This window comes from Lissotriton helveticus, chromosome 5_1, assembly GCF_964261635.1.
Source record: "Lissotriton helveticus chromosome 5_1, aLisHel1.1, whole genome shotgun sequence".
NCBI classification, from domain to species: domain Eukaryota; kingdom Metazoa; phylum Chordata; class Amphibia; order Caudata; family Salamandridae; genus Lissotriton; species Lissotriton helveticus.
In genome coordinates, this window is record NC_136065.1 from 366,353,426 (window position 1) to 366,375,815 (window position 22,390).

The 22,390-nt window shown below is 42.4% G+C and overlaps 1 protein-coding gene across 1 annotated transcript in view; it reads left to right on the plus strand.

Annotated features, from left to right (window-relative positions):
* EMC1 (ER membrane protein complex subunit 1) overlaps positions 1–22,390 on the plus strand; it is a 320,125-nt gene that overhangs the window by 182,562 nt on the left and 115,173 nt on the right. The window contains exons 17-18 of the mRNA XM_078642497.1: positions 13,435–13,554; positions 18,084–18,221. Of these exons, the coding sequence (XP_078498623.1) occupies positions 13,435–13,554; positions 18,084–18,221 (258 nt within the window). The remainder of the gene's footprint in view (positions 1–13,434; positions 13,555–18,083; positions 18,222–22,390) is intronic.

Consider the following 22,390-nt stretch of genomic DNA (forward strand, 5'->3'; position numbering starts at 1 on the left):
AGCAATAGTAAACATAAAAGGTGCACGTGTATATCAACCCACCCCAAAATACATTTTTGCATTTGAAATGGTGTATGCGAAATACATGAAAATGATTATAGGTACTGTACGCGTTTCAAGCAGTGTAATCATTCATTAAAAAAGGATGCATATATATATCAGCATGAATGATTTGCGAAATTTACACATGAAATGGCTCTTAATACAGAAAATAGGGTCGAGACCATCCCATCACATATAAATACAGTTATTTGTAAATATGCTAGAGGCTGAGGTAATATATTGTCTCTAGAGTTCCTAAAATAGAAGCTCTGTTCTCTAAGAATAGTTCTACTTCAAGCAGAGTACATGTGCCAAAAAAAGGTAAATATTTTGGAATCGGGGGAAAAAAAAAAATTTCGCTTTCAGGGGAGAGAGAAAAAAAATATTGTTCCAAATATGTTCAGTAGCTTTTGTTATCAAAGCCGATGGCCGAATTCAGAGTTCAGGGAACGCTGTGTACTGGTTTGCTTAAAAGTTATTCTTTTTGCTCGGGTGAAAACCTCATTTCAGACAGACTTTCAAAAAAGCAGTTTACCGCTTCAGGTGAAAGTTCGACCAAGTTGGAAAATGCCGCAACTGTGCAGTCGTGAGAATGATTGCTATCATCGATGTATTGATCAGCATTGCTCACAGAAGGTCGTACCTGGTTGATGCTGCTCTCATCTTGCACTTCACTACCCTTTAATCGCAGTGGTGAAGTCTCCACGAATGCCGTCATCAGGATGGGTAACTGCTGGGGACAACACGATGCATGAGCCGTTACAGGACTTAACAAAGTATCTGTATCCAATGGTACTTCTGATTGTAGTGTGAGACAGACGTCTAACACGCATTCTTCTCTGCACAGCATACATCTTAACACAGGTAAGATACAATTCTGCCAGATGGGTCTGAATGAAAGAAACCAGGTCATATTTAGATCTCTTAGCCGGGCTAATCCAAGGACTTTAGTTATGCGGTCCCGATAGCGTATAGCTAGGATCGTTTCTTCCATTGTTGCTGGAGTCTTGTCTGTGACATGGCTTGCCATAACGAAGCAGGATAATCAAAAATAAAATGCCTGCTACGAGTCCCAACAGGAGTGGTAGGCCGCCAAAGACCGAATGGACAAAATTAGGAAAGATGCCCAGGACTGCTTCGAAGGGTGTTAACAGTCTCGAATAAATTGTCTTAAATGCATGCGGGATGCCTCCAATATCGGACATATTTAGGATTTGGCTTAACATTTCTGCGAAATGTAGGGGGCAATTTGCTGATAAAAGGCTATGTTTCTCTGCCGTTGTCCTTGCGACTTGCAGATCATACGTTTCTTTTGATGACGTCAAGGGCACAGTTGTCTGCAAAAGGACAGACTTTATTCTGCTTAAAGTATCAATTCGAATAGAAGAGATATTCAAAATGGGCCAAATGTTTTCCTCCCTGTCTGGGGTGTTGTTCGGAAACAATACTTGCATACAGCAAGTGACCATGGAAGAAACGCGTACTAGATAAGCTTTTCCTGGCACCAAGCCACAACATCTGCGGTCCACTATTAGAATGTAGCTCCCGTTAGAAAGCCGTCTAAAAAATGACTCTATTCGAGTTGCAGGTGTGCCATGCTGGTGGCATGAAAGGTTATTTGAAGTCCCCTCACAGGCCCCATGTAGGTTAATACCTTGACACAGAAGTATACCACTTAGTGACCTTTTACAATTATCACCACTAAGAAATACATTCTGTCCTTTTTCACTGTAACATCTGTGTGTGTAAGGTAATTTCCATGATGACTTAATGTATTCTTTACCCAACCTTTCATACTGGCCTGCTCGTATATACTCTTGGCAGTATTTAAATTGGAAAGTAGTTATCGGAATAGTTATGATTCCGTGTATGATCCATTCAATGACAGGTCGTTCTGACATTGTCTATGGTAATCTCTCAAGTTTTTCAATGCTCAGAATTGTATATTCCGCTCCTTTTTGTGCCAAGCTGATTTGTGTATCAGTAAGGTTAAAGATAGAGAATAGTGACGTTGTGTTGATTAAACGCCAAGGCACTTAGCATGAACGCAGATTTTGTAACGTCCAGCCAAGCTGTACTATAGAACGTAGTTGGGACTGACCGTGTTGTAACATTAGTAAGTCCTGTTCTATTATATCAATTGCAGATGATACAATACTGTCCAGTGAATATATTCTGGAAGACAGTCATTAACCCATTGTCCACAACAGAAAGTGATTTTTCCAAATTAATACGGTCAATTTCTCGTATTTTTTCTGCTGTTTCAATTTGTGTTTCTTTCCAAGCTTCGTTGTATGCCGCATATATACTGGCCGCTATGAAACGTTTTGGACGCTGTTTGCGTGGTCCCATTATGAAATCGCGCAAGTCAGCACCTTCTTTAAGTAAAGTCAAGTGTTGCTTAATTTCTGCCAGTGTGGATGTCTGTAGCCATTTGAGGCAGAGTTTTCCTACACTGTATGTTGTTACTATCCCTGGATGTTGTTTCTGGGAGTATCTAGGGTCTGGCCTGGTCAATTTGAACCCCTGTATTTTGTTCAGGAATCTATCTTGACAGTTATTTGTGTCTGTGGGCCAGATCAAACATTTCTTCCAATCAGGATGTGTTCTGTTTTGGTTAAAAATATGGGATACGTCTATCTCAACATCTGTAGTGCTGTTACTGTCAGGTGTTGGTTTTGGAATAGACGGTTTGTTTAAGTCTTTAATTTTGGCTAGGCCAAGACAGGTTGTTTGTTGAATGGTATCATTCAAGAATATAATTTGTTCTGGGATCATGCAGGCTCTAAATAATGATTCTATACCTTAGACCTGCCAATCTTTGGTACCCCAGATGGTTTTTGTTTCAATATTATTTTTCCAAAAATCAAAACCAAATGTCATTTTTTCAAAAAATGTTTCTGAATAGATCAATTTAGTGTTTGTCAGCATGGTTTTCATTCCTTTCTGTTTTAACAGTTTGAAATAAAATGTTTCTACATCACTTGTGTTAAACCCTGAGAAGTATGGGAATTTATCAAAAAATGTTTTTGAACTGCCTTTTGGTGGAGTTGCACAATGTTCCCATTGATTATAATTAAAAACATTTCTAGGTTGAGCAGATTTATGCAAATAATGGTTAGCATAGTGATTGTAGCAGTACATCTGTTCATAATTTGATGAACCCTGTAAATAATCATGTTCTGTAAATTTTGCTGACATAACTAAAGCTGACATCATATCATTAATACTTTCAAAGTCCCAATCATCTGAGAATGTGCTCGGTTTTACAAAGTCACTTAATGAAACCTTGAATTGATGTGGATACTTCAATAGCTCGACCGGGCCATAAATATCGTATTCTGTTTTGTCCCAAGCTACCCCACCGGGTATTGGATTGGCTGTGAAATTTACTGATGATAGTTCTCTTTTCTCAATGTGGGATGACTTGTGTGGCTTTAGGACCAAGTTGATGTTCTGACTTTCTGTGTCCATTGTACTGTATTTTCCCTCAATGAAATGTCCGAAGCGCAGTACCATGATGAACCAAAGCAGGAGGAAAAGTACACCTAGCACAAACCAAAATTCAATCCATGGAGAAATCAGATAGGTTTCTTTGAGTTGATGAAAGAGTTCTTTTGCTTTGTCTTTAAAAGTCTTTGTTTCTGTTGGCTGTTCCTCAGGTTCGCTTGGATCCTCAGAAAAGTCATCGAAATTGATGAAGTAGCCTGATGCAGTTCTGTCAATTGTTGGAATTGCTTCCGGATTTTTATTTGCTTTTGGAATTTTCTTTGTTTCATTAGCATAGTCTGAGGCTACATCGTTGTAGACAGGTGTTTCTTGACGAGCTGTTGCAATTTGGGCTTCAAGAGGCACAAGTTCCATGGCATTATTGCATAGTCCTTTATTAATCACTGCAGGTTTATCAAATGTGATTAGTCTCTCAGTTTGAACCTCTTGGATTGTAGCAAGGTTTGGTCTTCTGCTACATCTTGGGAGTCCACTGGGCCTACTACTTATTATTGGCCACATGATTGTGGTTTTACCAGGTCGATGGATACAACTCGGTTCTCCTTTTTACCAGCAAGGGGCGGTAATACAACTGATCTTGTTCCGTTGACAGCTAAGACAGGTACTGCTTTTCTGTAAGAAGGCCCAAATTCCTTCTTCACCGCGATCTTCTCTCTGACCAGATCCCCAATCTTTGGAATCCAGACAGGCCTTACTGGGACAGGTGGTTTCTCTTCAGTGGCTGTTGGCTGTTGTTTTAGCTTTATGTTGCTCAGGTCTTTTCTTGTTTCATTTAAGTCCTGTAAAATAGCCAAACGATCTTTGATGTCAAAGCATTTTTCTTCTACCACTGAAGTTTGACTATCGAGGTCCCGAACAATAGTTCATACGGACTGAAACCTTTTAGAGAATTTCTTGGCAGATTGTTAAGACTACGTTGGACACTTGTTAAATGTTAGACCCACCCAGTACCCGTACCTAATACCCTTGCCGTTATAGATTGCTTTATGTCTCGTTTTTTTCTTTCCACATTCCCGTTTCCCTCAGGAAGGAAGTGACAAGAGTACCGCAATGCAATGCCCATGCTGGTCATTGCCTCCCCATAAGCTCGAGAGCCTATAAGCAGGACCCTGGTCAGAATGTAGCATGCCAATTGCGTATGTGCCAATATAGACTCGCAAATCTTTTATAACAGTATTGGCGTCAGCCGAGCGCTGGTGTCTACATTTTAAGTGAATCTAGTCTTAAATAATATTAATGGGACGCATTTTTTTCTGGGTATTTCGTATTGATATTCTTATGATATCTAAAAGAAGGGTCCTGGCAACACTCCGGGCAGTTCTGACAGTTAAATGCAAATTTGTAGTTTTGCAGGCTCCTTCCCGGCCACCAGTAGTCTGATTGTAATTCTCTCCGAGATTTCAAGATCCCTCGATGCCCTAGACCTTCACCCATGTGTGCGTCTGCTATTAATAAGTTTCTCCTGTTCGTGTTTGGAATTACTCTATCACCCACTCCAGGGATTCGAGCAAAAGGGACTGAGTTTGCATCGATTATGTATGTATAATTGAGTGGATAGTTCACGGGTAATGCTGCACAGTCGCCTTTTGAAGACTTTTTTATCGCCAGCATGGTTTCCCCGTCTATGTATTTTTCTGAACGCTTTTTTGTGGCTGCGGAAGCCGGCTTAGTTGCTTCCGCTGTGTCTGTTACAGCCAATGAATTCCCTGCAGCGTCAACGCCATCACGCTGATGACTCGGTGTATGTATCACGTGAGTCTTTTGTAGTTCTTTCTGTAAAAGAACTATTTGTTCCCAAAGCGATTTTTGCTTAATTGTGGCACCTGTGTCATCTTTGTACCCATTTTCAACCCATTTCTGCAAGTCTTCGTTGTATGATTTGACGCAGGAATGCGAATCGCACACTATTAGTCTCGGGAATTTGCGATCCGCAATGTCGAGCGCCATTTTTAAGGCTATTAATTCAGTTTGTTGACCTGAATTGTCTTTTACAGATTGTGACATTGTTACCAGTGGCATCAATTTACGTCCGCGCCACCGGCATTTGACAACCTCGCATGTAGCGTTGTAGGCTTGTTTTCCCCAAACTGAGGGTTCTGCATAACTGTTTGTGTATATTACGCAGGCGTGAAGTTGTATGGGCAGAATGGCGCTAGGCAGAGGATATTCTTTCTCATATGTTAGATATTTCAATTTTCTCATTTCCAGGTCAAAATAGTATTTCACTTTTTCTGTAGCAAGAGAATTTTCCCATTGTATCCATTTTGGATCTAATGCCACGGTAGTTAAATTACATGGGCTTGTTAATGACTCGAAGGCTGATTCTGCTGTTAAGACAGTAATCCGTCTGCCTTCAGCTTGGGCACTTTCTTTTGCTACAGCTGTTTGAACCGCATTTACAACATTTTTCGCAAGACTTAATGTTTTTTCAGCTTGTGAGTACAAGTGTGATTTGTATGCTATTGGTACCTTTTCTCCCTCATTAGAGGTCAGGTACGTGAATCCGCATCTTCCTGGGATGACTCGGATTACAAGGTTGCGTGTATTGTCGCGAGTTTGCAATTTTGTTTTTGCTAACATGTCTGTTTGCAATGATCTCAAAATTTCTGTGTGTTTTTGAGTCCAATTGATCGGTTTAAAATCTGGTTTTATTAATTCATAGAGAGGTTTAACCCTCTCTGCATAATTTAGAATGTATGTTCTTCCGAAATTCAGGAAACCTAGAATTGATTGTAAGTTTTTCAGCGTTTTTGGTGCTTGGAGTACAGCACACTTTTCTAAGAAGTTGTCTGCTAGGCATTTGCCTTCACTTGATAATTCATATGCTAAAAACAGGACAGTTAGATGGGCAATTCGGGACTTTTTAAAGTTGAATTTGTAACCCTCTGCTGCGAACCCAAGCATTATGGTGTTCACTCTTTTCAAGTGAGTATCCAAGTCATCATCTGTTAGATAGATGTCATAGACATAAGATAATGCCTCATCATCAAACAGTTGTAGTAACTCTGTTACTCTTGCTGAGAATAATCCTGGACTGTTCTTGAACCCCTGTGGGAGTCGACAGACATTTTCCTGCGAGCCCATTATTGAGAAAGCGGTCAAATACCTGCTTTCAGGTGCAATGTTTTGACAAAAGAATCCATTAGAGATGTCTAATGTTGTTTTGTATTTTTTGCGCACGATGTTATTCATTAGTGCTGCACTGTGTGAGTTTTGTACTGCAAATGTCTTGCAACATGAGTTAAGGTGTCTGTAGTCCAAAACTAGACGATATGAATCGTCTGGCTTGGAGACAGGAAACAAAGGATTGTTCATTTGTGAGGTGCATGTTTCAATCACCCCCTGGTATTCAAGTTCATCGAAGATCTCCCTGACCTGTTTTTTAGCTTCTTGCTTAATTGGGTACTGCCTTTGTGCAGTTGGTTGACATTTTAATTGGATTTTGTGAGGAGGAGAGTCCTCATCCCATCCTACATGATTTTTATATAAGGCAGGAGCTTGGGCTACTACCCACTTTCTTGCAAGTGTATATTTTTTATGAATTGGAATGTGATTTGAGAAGGCAGGCATAATCATTTCTTCGCCATGAGGGCACTCCCTGACAAACTCTGGTGGCCAGTCTTTTTTAGCTAAAAGGATGTCATAGCCTTTGGAAAGGTTATCCCAAAATAGACCCCTTACTTTTCTAGTCTTATCTCCCTCTATACGTAATGTTATCTCGTATATTTTATGAGGTTTGCTTACTCTGCTGTCTGCAGTTTCCACTTGAATGTATTCATTCGTGTCCACTGTCTCCAGATGATTCATCAGGATCTTGCGAGCTATGGTCACTTCTGCTGCGCTGTCTAGCGCTGTCTGGGCCCACTCTCCGTTTTTCAGCTGTGTCCTCGGTATCCTCGGCATGTTTGATTATTTTAATGCTGGCTACCTTCTTTTTCGATCCCCTTTGGAAGGCATGATAGTCAGAATTCTGTGTTTCTCAGTAGGGGTAGTATCCGGAAATACTGCCTCTATTTGAGTGATTTTTTGTGCTAATCAGAATGGAATTTGTTCCCGTTTTGCGGGTACTTTACCCAGACATGATTGTATGTTCTGTGGTGTAATTTTGTTTGTGTTCCCCTGATGAGGGGTCAGCTGTGGAATGTTAATAGCTGGTTGGACTGTTGAAGTCCGCATTACATATTGGACTAATTGTCTATGTATTTTAATCAGTTGTTTTAGCTGTGCTGAAAGTTCTGGTACTGACATTTTTTCGATGTCGGATGTGGTGTGTAGCTGGCTAGAACCGGCCACGTTGCTCCTGGTCTACCTAGTGGACCGAGCCTGGTGATGTGATTATTATGTTTTAGGGCGCCTTTAAACCAGAGCAGGTGCTCTTGGTATTTTAATGGGATTTCCACCTCCTCGAAAGGAGTGTACTCTTCCGGTGGTTCCTCTATTTTGTAATAGTGGAATTCATGTGTGACAGCGTTTGCTGCTGGAAAGTTTATCCATGAATAGAATACCTCTGTCTGCCGATATTCATGTGCCTCAATTACGAATACGACTATACCACCTCTCGATGTTAGTCCATTCTCTATTAGTTTAAGAGTTATGATTTTTCTTATGTTGACCGAAATGAGTATTGCATCCGGGTCGGACTGTAGGAGACTATTGTCATCCTCTAGGAGACGAGCTGCTATTCTAGCTGTCTCCCTCTCTTCTTCAGTTTCTGAAATTTTTACTAACAGAAAGGTTTTTGTTGCAGATCAGGTTTTCAAGGAAACAAAGATTAGGTGCACAATATTTTGGAACACTGTATCCTTCAACGTTGAATAAACCAAAAACTATACATAGAAATCTCTTCCTAATAAGTTCCGGCGGATTTTAACCTTTGACCCACTCCAGACGTCTTTGGAGTATTTACGGGAGAAAGGGTCTGTGTGAAAAAGCACGACTGAGTTACTCTAACGTCTTGCGTTAGATTTATCGCCTTACCAAACGTTGGGCGCCATGTAGTGTAGTTCCTATAGTCCCAATAGGCTCTGCGCATTGGAATAATATATTCAGCAGTGTAGACGTAGGACTATGGTCAACTAGGTTTCTACTGACTATATTAGACTTAAGTGTTTGCCAGCTAGCTCAGAGGTCACTAGAAACTTTCTCGAATAAGCGAGGAGGAGTTTTACCTCCCTGGATAGACAAGAAGGGATTTCGTTTCTGACAACCATAAAACATGACAACTTTGCTCTCCCTGATTAAGAGTATATCTCTAGAGTCGTGTGAAAACAAAGACAGCTATTTCACTCAGTCAAAGGTGCGTACTTAGTTTCACCAGAATGCAGAGAAAAGAAAGACGGGCGTTTTCAATAAAAGGTGTTATTTATTGAGCAGTCTTCTTCCTCATACAAGAGAAATGAATTGCTACAATTGCAATACTTATAGTAAAGTAAAGTGCGTACAGTAAAAGCAGCATTATAAAATAATACTGTAAAAGCATTGATATGGTTTCTTAGCCATATGATACTTTAAAATAGATAAAATAGATACATACATATATACATTGACTAATCGTACTCAACTGGTGTTTCTAAATACGCCTACCCCGGTGTACCTGACCTAAGCCTAATACGTGGGAGGGAGTAAGTAAGTAGCAGTTTAAGTTAAGTTTGTTTTGCCAAGAATCTGACTCAAGAATTCTCTGTGAATTATGGATATGATTATTATGCCGTTGTATGGATATTATTGATTATAGCCGGACAAGGGCATGAAATGGGAATATCGATTCAGGTTTCCTAGATAACACACTACAGTGTTTGGAGATGGGCATCTTGGTTAAGAAGTCTCCTTCCAAAGTGAGATGAATGACCTACAGAAGAGTATTCATCTTGAAACGAACCATGAGAATGAGCATATTGAAGGATTTTAGGTCGATAATCATTCTTAATTCCCTGATGACTTTCTTCAGGAACAGGAAGAATGGCCTCCTTTTTTTATTAAATAGAACACTCTCCTGAGGAGCTCTCTTCATTTTGTAGCTCGGTCATGGGATCTTATTGAAGTGCGGGTCCTAAAACCTCGAGGGAATGTCCATATCATGGAACTGGGAAATGATCTGTAGGACCCACTAGACTGAAATATATGCTTTTCATTCTACCTGAAACAAGTGCACACTACCCCCAAATGGACCTAACAGAGTCCCGGAATAGTGAGGAGTTCTTCTTGGGGTTACTGTCTCCCCCAGAAGACTGATGGGAGGAAGGGATTGACTGGAACCCCATAGGTTGGAAAAGAGATCTGGTATGATGTACATTTCTTTTTGTTATATCATTTCCTTTTACATCCTTCGCGTGTGACGAAAAGGTTGTATGTGCTTTTAGTTCTTAAAGGATTTTATTAGACCTTCTTCCAACTATTTACGAAAATGTCTATTGCCTGAAAAAGGCATTTGCAAAAGACCATTCTTTTGGACTGCAACAAACATCTTAGATGTAGATGATTCATTGCAGCAACTGCACCTATTTGAAGCCATGACAGAAGCTCTTAAATGATCAAAAATAACATCTGATAGAAACGTAGGCCGAATTTCCATGCAACACAGTAAATGAGACTAACCCTACCCCTCCTGAATGTTGGATGACAAAATGTCTTTAGCCCGCGACTGGGTGGCATAAGAGCATAGATCTGAGATTTGATAGCCAGGATAAGACCAGCATAAGTTATCTTTAGGGCACTCGCCACCTTCTTGTCACTAGGGGCTGCCACCACAAAATCCTCTGTCAGGAAAGCAGGTTTACCCACAAGATTTGTCTAAAGGAGATCAGTATTCAGTGTCTGCAAATGCTTGGTCTTCCTCTTTGTCTATACAGTCTGCCCATACATCTTGGCTCTGATACTCTATCTGGAAATTACCATTCTGGGTTCAGCACAATGGCAGGAATAAATAAGGTACCTTGGAGATGGAAGGCATCTGGAACTGCCAGAACCACTCCGCACTCCTACCTTCCGGTTCCTCTTGCAGTGGAAGCTGTAGATTGGATGAGAGATCAGAATTTACTGGCTTGAGGTCCTCTTTCAAAATAAAGTTCCCCTTTGGAGTGGTAGGGTCATCCTGAAACCTGGATCAATCCTTATCATAGTCATGAGGTGCCCAAGAAAAGCATGAGGAAGGAGAGTAGGCATCAAAATATGATCGTCCGAAGAATCCGCAGGAGAGCCTCTGTTGCACTGCTGTTTATAGGCTTCGGGTAATGATCTGACCATCTCCTGCAGGGCCTTCTCAGAAACTGGAGGTACCCGGATTGCGCTCCTTGATTCCTTTTTCTTTGAAGATATCTCTCCTTGGAGAAAGAGGAAGACGTATGATGTTTTTTCTGAACATATTTCCTCATTTTGCTGCACTAAACCATACGCACAGATTGAATGAAAACGGGGGAAATATATACCCCGGGTCCTTAAATGTAGGCAATCCAAATAGATGCCCGTGAACTAAGAAGAAAAGCTGCTCACAGGACTTCTTTACATCCCTCTTTTATCGCCCTCTTTTATTTTTTTTATCTTCATGTAGAAAAGGCCTTAACATCTTAGTTTTCTAAAGTAATAAAGTAAGTCCTAGAAACTAGAGTAATAAAGGCTAACCGGCAAATGCCGCAGACACTCCTGCTCTTTTTTTCTCATTTTTTATATTTTATTTAATAAATGCTCCTTACTCTCCCTTCCCCTGTAATTGCTCAGAACGAGACCTCCGACATCGAAGAGGATCGAAACCTGCGTACACGGAAGCCACCAAAATATCAGGTGAAAAATACCTGTCCTTAATAACCGGACCGTAGCACTTCTGCAAGAAAGCAATTGCTGTCTCTAAGTTCTTTTTAAAGCAGTCGTCACCACTGCACCAAGACAAGCTATCCTTACTTGAGGCTTCATAAAAATAAACGCGGCCCTTTGCACCGCGTGCAAAGGAAGAGCGAGCAAAATAAACACACACTCGGGCACTTGTTCCAAATCCCTGCACCATCAGGAACTCAATGCAGTTTTCTTGAAAAGTGGAACGAATTGTGAAGGGTCCCAGCACCCTCTGATAACTGACGAGGAAACCTGGAAGGCCTTCTAAAAACATTAAAGGATAAGAAAGGTCCCAAAAACCAAACTGGAAGGGTTATTGGGAAGGAGAGGATTTATAGGAGGAACTTCTCTTGCCCTAAAAAACATAGAAACCCATTTTGGTAATTGGCACAAATGTGTTCATTTAAGTAAAGAATGGGACGAGGACGGAGATAAGGTAATAAAGAATTTTGTTGGATTTTTTTTTTAAAACGTTTATTTAGAGAAGGGAATTTAGCAAAATAGATGGGATACCACAGATATTGCATTTTAATTGTTTTCTTTCTGGATTCTGTGAAGCTTGTATATTGGTGGAGCATTTCATTTTTACTGAACACATCCAACTCTATTAACGTCTTCAATGAAATTTAAAAAAATCCTTTTTTAAATGTAAACGTTTTAAGTACATTTTTCCTTCCGACGCATTTTGCTGTTCAAATAACTCAAGATTCATCCTGCACTTTATATACTACGCCAGAGAGTTGACTCCATGTGCATCAAGTTAACCCAAGGTATAGGTTTGTTGATATGTTAGCAACTGATTAAACTGACTTTAGTTAAAAACTCGAGTACTAGTTCACCTTGAAGCCAGTACAAAGTATGTGTGTGTGTGTGTGTGTGTGAGTGCATATGTGTGTATATATGTATATGTATGTATGTGTATATATATATATATATATATATATATATATATATATATGTATATATATATATATATATGTATATATATTTTTTTCAACATTGAGATGTGTAATGCGGGAGGTAAGGGTGGAGGGCGCGATAGCAATAGATCCAAATTGTGTCCTGCTGGGGAGTGCTGTAGATATGGGACGTAGTGAGGGGGGCGTTTTATCTCCAGCTGAAGTGCTGAGAAGGAAGTGTTATTGAACTTGTGATCAGCTCCAAGTATTGTAGTGAGCAGAAAGTTCTGGCGCAAATATGATCCAGGCAATTTACTTTCTATACAGTGTTGTGAGTGATAACCTAATCTCCAAATATTACAGTTTGCAGTGAACTGCGGCTTGCGTTATCAGCTTTAGTTAATCTACCGTATTTGGAGCACTGGTGGAGATCCAGCAAATATAACATGCTAAGAGTGCTGGGTGACATAACTGTTTAGTGTAATGCACTGCTTTTTATGTTGAGGGAGATATCAGCTGATGCTCTCTAGAGATTGCTGAGTGATGTAGTCCGTTCCATGTCCTGTACTATATACATTGAGTACAAGAGGTGATCTTATCAGCTCCAGAAAATGTACAGTACAGAGAGTCCTGGGTAGTAAAGTCTATTCTAGATAATATACTCAGCTGGAAGCTATGGAAGAGCTTTTAACATCTCCAGGGTGTACTGGCGGTACTATGAGTAGCTCCAAGTTTCCTATTTGTCCAAATAATGCTGGGCGACTTTATGGTTACTTCCAAGTAATACAAAGTAACTGCTCGCTGTTTAAATGTTTTAGGTGCTTAGCTTCCTGGTTGTGGACTGAATGAATCCACAGGTTTGGTTTAAAGAAATGTGCATAGAAAGCCAACGTTAGCTGCTTATGCTGAACACGCCATTTAGTCCGCTTTTGTAATTGAATGTTCTGGAGCTCTAATGTGGGACTTTTAAGATGCACAGAAGTTCTTAAAAGTGATTTCTGGACTTATACTTCCATTGCTCTAGATCCCCATACGTACCCCGTCCTTGGCTGAGGCATTGATGGGGTGGTATGTTTTGATGGTATTCAAATTTAGGGTGAACAATGTCTTTAAGTAGCCAACATTAATGTTATTGGTCGCTATTCTACCCCCTACACAGGTGACAGCATTCCCATCCACCAAGAATGTATTGCACCAATTACAGGAGATCGCTCCAATCACCTTTTTGTACCTGGTGGACCCGGATCAAGGAAAATTGACAGGCATAAGGCTGAAGCAGGTACGGAACTGTGCCATCTGTTAATGATGAAGCAGAGCTCTGAAACACGGATGGGATTGAATTCCTGGGCGCAACAGCGGTAAACCGTCCGAAACACCATTGGTACATGCTTTGCTGCTCGCAGTTGCCAGTGGTAGACACTGATATTCTACAGGTAGATTCTTTGATGTTCTTAGGGTGGACTCTTTTAGGCAAATTTGATCAGTGCACTAGAGTGCCAATGAGGGGAGCTCTGGGGTACTGATGGTGACAGAGGGCACTTTTAGCCACAGGTGACGAACATTTCACTGCACTCATGGGTATTCTCTGAGATACTGATGAAGGATGATCACGTGCACTGTTGGAGGATGCTCAAAAACTGCTGAGGGAGGCAGTCTTGTGGTAAAGATGGGAAACTCTTGGTAGTAGACACCTAGGTACTGTTGGGAGGGTATCAAAGGGGTTGGAGAACATACTAATCATGGTTGCTTTCTCAACCAGGGTACTGATGGGCAAGGGTTCCTGTGGGGGGTGATTTGGAGAGCACAGGTGGGGGTGCTCTGGCTTCACTATAAATGTCTTGCTTATTTTTTTGAGTATGCATACTGCCCTGAAGCGATCATTAAACTTTGGTTCATAGAGGTCTCTTTACTTCAATGGTGTAGGAAGCTGTCTCTTTATATAATATAGCAAAAAGAGGTTTATTATGTAGAGAGTCCAGGTACCACTTATGAGTGGACAGGGCTTGCTTCAACAGTCCCAAGGGGTTCTTTTTGTGGTTGTGTGGTCGAGCAGCCTTAGTCTCATCAGGGAGGAGTGTTATACATCTGTTTCACACAGAGTCAATACAAGATGCACACACTCATAAAGGAGATACACCAATTTAGAAAAATAACACTTATTTGATATATATTTTAACACCATGAACTTGATAAAAGGGTAAGCAGTTTGTTTTGAGACATCACTGTTTTGGGAGTATACAGACATACTCCTGCAGTGGGTGAGGTATCAGTTTTTCAGTATACAGAAGAACACTGTCACTTGTATCTTTTATAACTGTAATGTTTTCCTATGGGAAAGAAATATATACTGCATACGGGTACTTGGCAGCGACTGATGGGACTGTGCTTCTGGACTTAAGATATGTATGGGTAAGTTCCAAGGCAGAACCAACAGGTCCCCTCGGGCGGCTCTAGGACGTCTGGGGCAGAAGCCCCGTTACAGTCCATGGGGAATGGTCAGTTACAAAGAGGCTGCAATCAAGGACTGGGGGGGCAGTCTGAGCAAATGCACAGAGTGGGTGAGGGGGATTAGTCCTTGAAATGGTAGGGCATGTAAGGATAACGCTGGTCCACTGGAACTCGGGCTTGTGTGCTCAGCTGTCGTGGCAATTTCTCCGGCAGGGTCACGCTGCAGGGGACACTCGCAGTTTGAAGGTGACTGGTGAAGACAGGCTCCAGATGTGGACTGGGGACCAGTTCGGCCAAACCCAAAGGCTGGGTTCACTCTGGAGAGCCTCAGGACTGCATGGGCAATGTTGGTTCACTTCTCATCAGGCTGTAGGGCTCGGGTGCAGTGGTGCTTCCAGGCGTCGAGTGACGGTGATAAGGAAGCTCTCGCGGTTCCTGCTTTTCTGCAGACTGAGGCTGCAGGCGGGGACTGAGGGCCAGTCCGACTAAACCCAAGGGGGTGTTCAGCTCTTGAGGGTCTCTGTTCCTCAATGTCAAACCTTGCTGGGTGGGGCTCAAATGCAGTGCTGTTTGCCACGGCAGAGTCGCAATGGCAGAGGCTCTAGTGTTGGTCTTTGGTGCCTGCAAACATGTAGGGAAGCAGCTCCTCTGCACCACCTTAGGGGTGCAACTGGCTTGATAGTGAACCTGCCTCCTGAGTAGCTAATTTTCTTGCCTGTCCAGGTGCCAAAGGGGCCCTGGGTAGGGGGTGGCATTTCCCCTGTTTAGAGGAATCCAGGGTCCCATGTCGCAGGTAACCGAGGCCTTTGAGGACTCCTTCCTTGATATGCTGATTTCTTAGCCATCCTACTGGAGGAGATGTGAACAACTGTTCTTCAGAGAAGGCCTTGTTTCTGGCCTCCTGAGAGTGTGGGCTCTCACCCCTGGGGGGTCATAAATATGTATGTGGTGGCAGACTGGTCTACACCAGTCAGTCAGTACACTAGAAGTTGGTAGGTTTTCAGGTTACCTCTAAGGTACCCTCTGGGGGCATTTATTAATAAATCCATCACTGGAATCGGTGTCGGTTTATTAATACGAGTTGTTTGATACCAAACCCCATATGTTTCAGTGAAGCCTTCATGTAGCTGGGGAACTCGTAATGACCAGTGCTCAGTACTTAAGATGGCCCCCCCTGTTCACTTGTAGGCTCTAGCAATAGAACAAGAGAGCACAGGGGCATATCTACACATGCAGATATATCCACATATGTAGCATAGTGCATTCTGCCTTAGGGCTGTAAGGGTGACTGCCTATACGGCAGTGTCTGCGGGCATGGCACACAGGAATGCGTGCCATGTTGTGTGTTTACTTTTGCCCGAACCATGACACACAGCTCGCAATGGCAGTCGGCATGAGTTAGGAACAAGGATATCATTTGTTTGGTACTTAATGGGGTGCTTAAGGCCGTGCCAATTGTGGAACAATTGCACAGTTAGCTTGTTTTTGGGAAAGGACACTGACACTGGCTAGCAGGAACCCAGTGTACTTCAGTCAAAGTTTCATCAAATACCAGGCAAAAATGGGGAGGGGGGCCATGTCAAAAAGGGGCACTTTCCTATATATGGACACAAGCAGGTATTTTCAGAGGCAAGTTTGTAGTTCGTTTAGTTGTCAACAAGGGTCATTCATGCCTATTATTGGCCGTACCTTAGCAGGTGCTACATTGAAAAAGAGGCCTTCTGCCATCTGTTGCATCACCCAAACATAGTCATCACCAACTTGCTTTTCCTGCACTAATCCATTTATCTCTACTCTTTGCCTTAGAAACATAAATGCTGGTTCTTTCTGAGTGTGAAAATTGTAATTGATCTTTTAAGCAGAAATAGTTTTTTCTATATTATCTTTTAACAAAGTACTCTTTCAGTGAACCTTTTTGTGAACTGTATGGAAATGCATATTTTAGTAAAATTCAGACACTCACATTCCATCATAATTTAGAAATCATGTAAAATTACCTATTTGTAGATCTGAATTTCCCCAGTAAGAACTTTAAGGATGTCCACTCTCCCCACTTAATGGACAATATTATATTGCAGGGGATTGACTTAATTGCAGTTGAACAAAAAGGAGAAATGAGGTACCATTGATCCAGTCCTTTGGAATATGGCAGTTATTCCCTGACTCCCTGTCTCTGAAACTGTTTTTAAAAAATGTGGGTAAATACAGTTTTCTCCATATAAAGCCAGAAGGACCTTAGGCATTTCCAAGTTATCTAGCAACTGAGCAACATAAATCTTTCCTGGTGTATTGGGGCCAGATGTACATACCTCTAGGAGAGCGAGTACCAAACAGCAATTTTTTTTTCTTCCAAACTGCTATTTCTAAGCACTGATCTATATGTATAAAAGTTTAATCTATTATTTAGTGATTCCTAGTGGATCACAAATCGACTTAACAAATTAATATTAATTAGGCAGGTTGCAATTTCCGACCCATTAGGAATAACAACCATGACAGGGATGGTGGCCTGCTGACTTCAGCAGACCACTATTTCTGTAATTGCTTTTTAAATAAAGCAATAATTGTTTTTTAAATGTGACCCCTTTCCTTAAAGGAAAACTGGATACGTTTAAAAAGAAAAATGTGCCTTTCATTTTTTAACATTCAAGGAGAAAAAGCCCGTTGGGGACACCTTCCTGCTTGCGAACGGGTTACTACTACTTTTCAACTGGTGGTAAAGTATTAATGTTTTGCAACTGGAATTCGGTCTCAAAACATTAATACTCACTACTGGGAATCCGCAATTGGAAAGCACAGTCTAACCATGCCTCTTCCAAAGACCGAATAGCTAATGCAATTTGGAAACTGGTATCAAGTTACCACATAGCATTTAGCCTTTTGTACATTTATATATGCTTTTTTCCAGTCGCAAACCGACAGATTCTGAGAATTGGGCCATTTACAAACTCAAATAATCTTTGTACATCTGACCCTAGCTACTTTGGCCTCAGTAAGTTAATCGGTTTTGCTTTTATCATCCTGCTTCCCACCTGTAATGAAACCAGAATTTCCCATGTATAAGGTCATAGAAACTTTTCTCTGATCTCAAATAGCATACTATGTCATTTTAGTTGTGCTCTCAAGGTTCGCGCCAGTGCTTATATTCAGTAGTCAAGGTTCATTATACTTAAAGGCGTACATAGTGAGTTGTACTGATGGAATTTGTGAATTATGGGATAATATTGGCAGTGAAATGTGAACAACTGTTTGATTATGTATCGCTACTTCCCAGGAAATAGCCTTGTGAATCTTTCTGCAACCTTTTGTGTGTGCGTCCGTGCTTTCCAGGAAATATCCATCTCAATCCTTTGATTTCAGGATTTGACGACAGAGGAGAGTTGGGAGATTGTAATCCCCACAGATATTCAGCGTATCACAACTGTGAAAGCAAAGCGGTCCAATGAGCATGTACATTCCCAGGGACGTGTAATGGGTGATCGGAGCGTCCTCTATAAGGTGCGTTTGATTTTGGAAGGCAGTGTACTATGTAAGGCATGTAACACAGAGAACTGAAGTTAGTACTAAGTTGTGTGCAAATTATTGTTGTTTTTGTTTCTTTGTGCACTGTGAGTGGTAGACTCGGTCGACGGACGTTTCTGGAATTTACTTTTCATGTATTGTTAAACAGTGAGGAACGTTTATTGCTGTGTGTAATCGATTATAAGGGTGGAGGGTTTGTTGCTGTCTCTAGTTGTGTGGATGTAGAAGGGGGTAAGTATCATTTTACTTGGTGGAAAGTGGAAATTGATTATAAACATCTGTTTGAATTTGGGGTTGTATTCATTGGTGCAGTTTTAGATAGTTTCTTGAATTGAATGATATTTGGGATGCACCTATAGGGTTATTACTGCTGCATGTGGTTTTATAGGGGCCCGATTCATTGCCTGTATGTTCGATTAATACTGATTGTTTTAAGCCATTAAATTATATCAATTTGTGATAACATTGTGTTCTCAAGAGAATAATGTGCTCTATCAGTGTTTACAATCTGGCAGTTACTGCATTGGTTGCTTACATGAGTGTGCTCATGTTGCAGAGGGGAATGGAGGGTGGTTCTTTTGACTAAATGGGCTGTAGTGTACAAGATGCCGGCAGAGGCCAGAGAGTCTGCCTAAGAACCTTTGGTTGTCCTCTACAATAATGCTAACAATATTGTGACCCCAATGCTGTAGAAGACTCATCGCTACAGACCTGAGCCAACCCCGTTGTTCACTCAAATACTAGCCATGCTTTCATGCCTCTCTATTGATCTGTGCTGACAAATACAGGCACAGAATGCTACACTATTCCACTGTCATTCTCATACATGTTTGCTTTCTCATGAAGCTGGCCACACTGTGTACTTCATGAATGCTCTCAGCCGCATCTTGAGTTCTGATGTTGTTGGACTATTGCAAGCTGATTTCTAAAATGAAAAAAGGTAAATGAGTACTGTTGTTCCCTGAAGTTAGGCTATGAAGATAATAATATGCAGCCTTGAGTGACTGATGCAGTGCTGGTTGTTTGACAGCATGGTGGGTCATTTGTCACATAGTTGATCCCCTCGTATCTGTCTGTTATACAGTCAGTGCCTGATTGTCCTTCTTAACTACATCCTGTCTATAGTTGATGCCTCCAGACTCGGCTGCAAACAAGAGGCCCCTGATGAGGCGAGCAAAGTGGGTTCCGGAGCAACCGTATCTTTGACTTTAAAAATTTAATGGGCTACAGTAAATGCCATACCTGTATTACAAGATAAACTTGGTGCTGTGAGTAAAGGGATCCTCTTGAGAATCTGCCAATGCTCCCACTCCACCTGTTGTATCTTCTTGTTTGGACTCCATACTGTCAAAGCACTTCCTAAACCACTGTAGGGCTCTGCCTACAGTGGGACCTCCATAAGCTATACACTAAGGAGTGGCCATGTGTCCCCAGAACCTGGTTTAAAAGACCATATATAAAGCGAGAGATAGATCAATAATCTGATATGCCATATAAAGAGTCCATGGGTTCCTTTATAGGTGTACGAGGCTTGCTCTAGCAATCCCGAGGTGCTCTATTAGGTGTAGTGTGGTCGAGAAGCCTTAGGCTTGACCGAGAGAAGTACAAGACCTCTTCAAATACACACAATGAACAATAAATGACACACACAACTCAAGGAGAGCCACCCCAATTTATAAAAATAGCAAGTATCCTTATATACTAAAAATAGTTCAGTTTACTATGTTTTAAAATATGAATTCTTTTTCATTCAACAAGTGGACGCTGTGCAATTTTTAAGTTCTGCAATGTTATCCTATGGAAGGAAGAACAAGTTCTGCAAACAGGTATAAGGCAGCAACTTATCGGACCAATCTCCTGGGGTTGAGGTGAGTGGTGTGGGCTAGACCCGAAGCAGCTTCAACAGTACACCACCAGCGGTCGGGTGCAGGTTACAAAACAGTGTTGGGAGCCCAGTGTTATTATATGGAGATCGGTCTGTGCGAAAAGTGGCTGCAGGTTCTGGCTAGGAGGCCAGTCGGGCTGAAACACTGGTGGGCGGGGGTGCTGAGTCCTCACGATGCTTGGGGATGTAGGGACACCATTGGTCCTCTTCTCCATGCCCCAGGAGCGATGGGTGCAGAGGTGTCCTTAGACGTCTGGTTATTCCTTATCGGAACAATCACGGTAAAGTGTGCAGAGGCTGCAGGCAACGTCGGAAGGGGTCCACAAGGGGTGAAACTACGATGGACTTGGGCTCTGTAGGCTGGAGAACCTTGATGACACTGTTGGCCCAGTTCGACACTGACTTGGAGCAACTGGTGCAGTGGTGGCTTCAGGTGTCTGTGTTTGGCGGTTCCAGGGGCCTCATAGCCCTTTCTTTTGGAGTTTCTGTGAGACGCAAAGAACAGTTCCACTGTCCCACGGTAGGTCTTGGTTCTTTATCGAAGGCAGGCAGCCCCAAAGTTTCTGGAGTCAACAGCTGCATGACAAGTCGACTTTGGCGCAGTGTTCGACGAGGGATGCAGACAGACTGGCAGGGCTGGTACCAGGTCAGCTACTTCTTCTCTCCTCTCTGCGTTTGTGGCTCTTCGGTGTCCTCGCTTCTTAGATGATAAGGATCTGCTTCTCTGATGCCAGGGACTCTCCTAAATTCTGAATTTAAGGGTGTTAGGGGAGTGTAGGGCAGTAGTCTTGTATATTCCCCCTATATGACCACTTCCTGTGGGAGTGGGCATACTCCTTTCCCAGATTGCCTACGTATGCAATCACAAAGATTGCTACTTCTGAAAGGATGGCCACCTCAGTGTAGCCCATGTTAGGGGTGGTGCTTACCTGGAGGTGGCACGCCTACTTGACTAGTTAATTTTCCCGCCTGCCCAGCTGCCAAGAGGTCCTGGACAAAGGTGGGTGGCGGCTTTCTCTCCTGTGAAGGGAGCCAGACTTGCATTCCAAAGGCAGCAGCTTTTTGAAGAGGGCCGGCCTGGGAGGCTAATCCGCAGATCATCTTTTGGGAGGGCTGTTACCCTCTTACCGGACAGGCTTTTGTTCTGGGTCTCCTGAGAACAGAAACTCTCGCTCTTGGATATCCGAACTGTGTCTCAGGTGGCAAAAACTGGCAGAAATTGTTCAGGGAGCACACCAGAGGCTGGTAGGTTTCCTCTTAGGTGCCCTCTGGTTGCATGTGTAGGGAAATCTATCACTGGACTCAGTGTGGGTTTTTTCATATGAGATGTTTGATACCAAATTTCCCTATTTTCAGTAAAGCCCTCGTGTAGCTTGGGAACAAGTTTTCACCAGTGTCCGGCACATGGTTTTGAATGGCCACCCTGGTCACTTGTACTGGCAGTAATAGGACTGCCAGCACAAGGGCATATCTGCTCATGCAGGTATGCCCTCCCATGTAATATTTAGCACCCTGCCTTAGGAATGTCAGGCCTGCTGTAGGAGTGACTTACAAACATTACATGCAGTGCAAAGGGATATGGCACACAGGGATTTGTGACATGTCTCATTTTCCCTTTTGTCTGCATCGAGACACGCAGCCTGCAATGGCAGCCTTCCATCCGTTTGGTGAGAGGTGCCTTTGGGAGGCACAGTTCATGCTGTTGTAACACATGGTTCGAGGCATGTGGGCTGCTAAATTCATATCTATTGCATAGATCGCCGCCTAGTGTTGGGTCCGGATGATTGCACATTGTTGTCCTGGAAGAGTCTTCGAAGTATCACGAGATAGGTGGCTCCTCCCCTGGACTACAGTGCGCATGGGCATCGACTCCATCCCCAGATTGTTTTTTTCCGCCATTGGGTTCGGATGTGATTTCGACGTCTCCTGTTCGGAATCGAAAAAAACTACTTCTTTAAGGCCAAAAGGCCTTCGTTACCTCGTCGGTATTGTTCGCGTTCGGTCTCGTGTTTCTTCCGACTCTACGAGTCGGTCTTCTGCGGAGTCGAGTAACTCTTCGGACATCGAGGCCCTGTCGTCGCAGCAAGACCCCGACGATACTACGATGGAACGGAGCCCGTTCAGGATTCTGCCCTGTGTGTGGTTCGAAGTACCCACACATCGACGTGCATCCAGTTTGTAACAAATGCCTCTCGCCGGACCACAACGAGGCCAACTGTATGGCCTGTTCGAAGTTCAGGTCGAAGAAGACGCTCAAGCT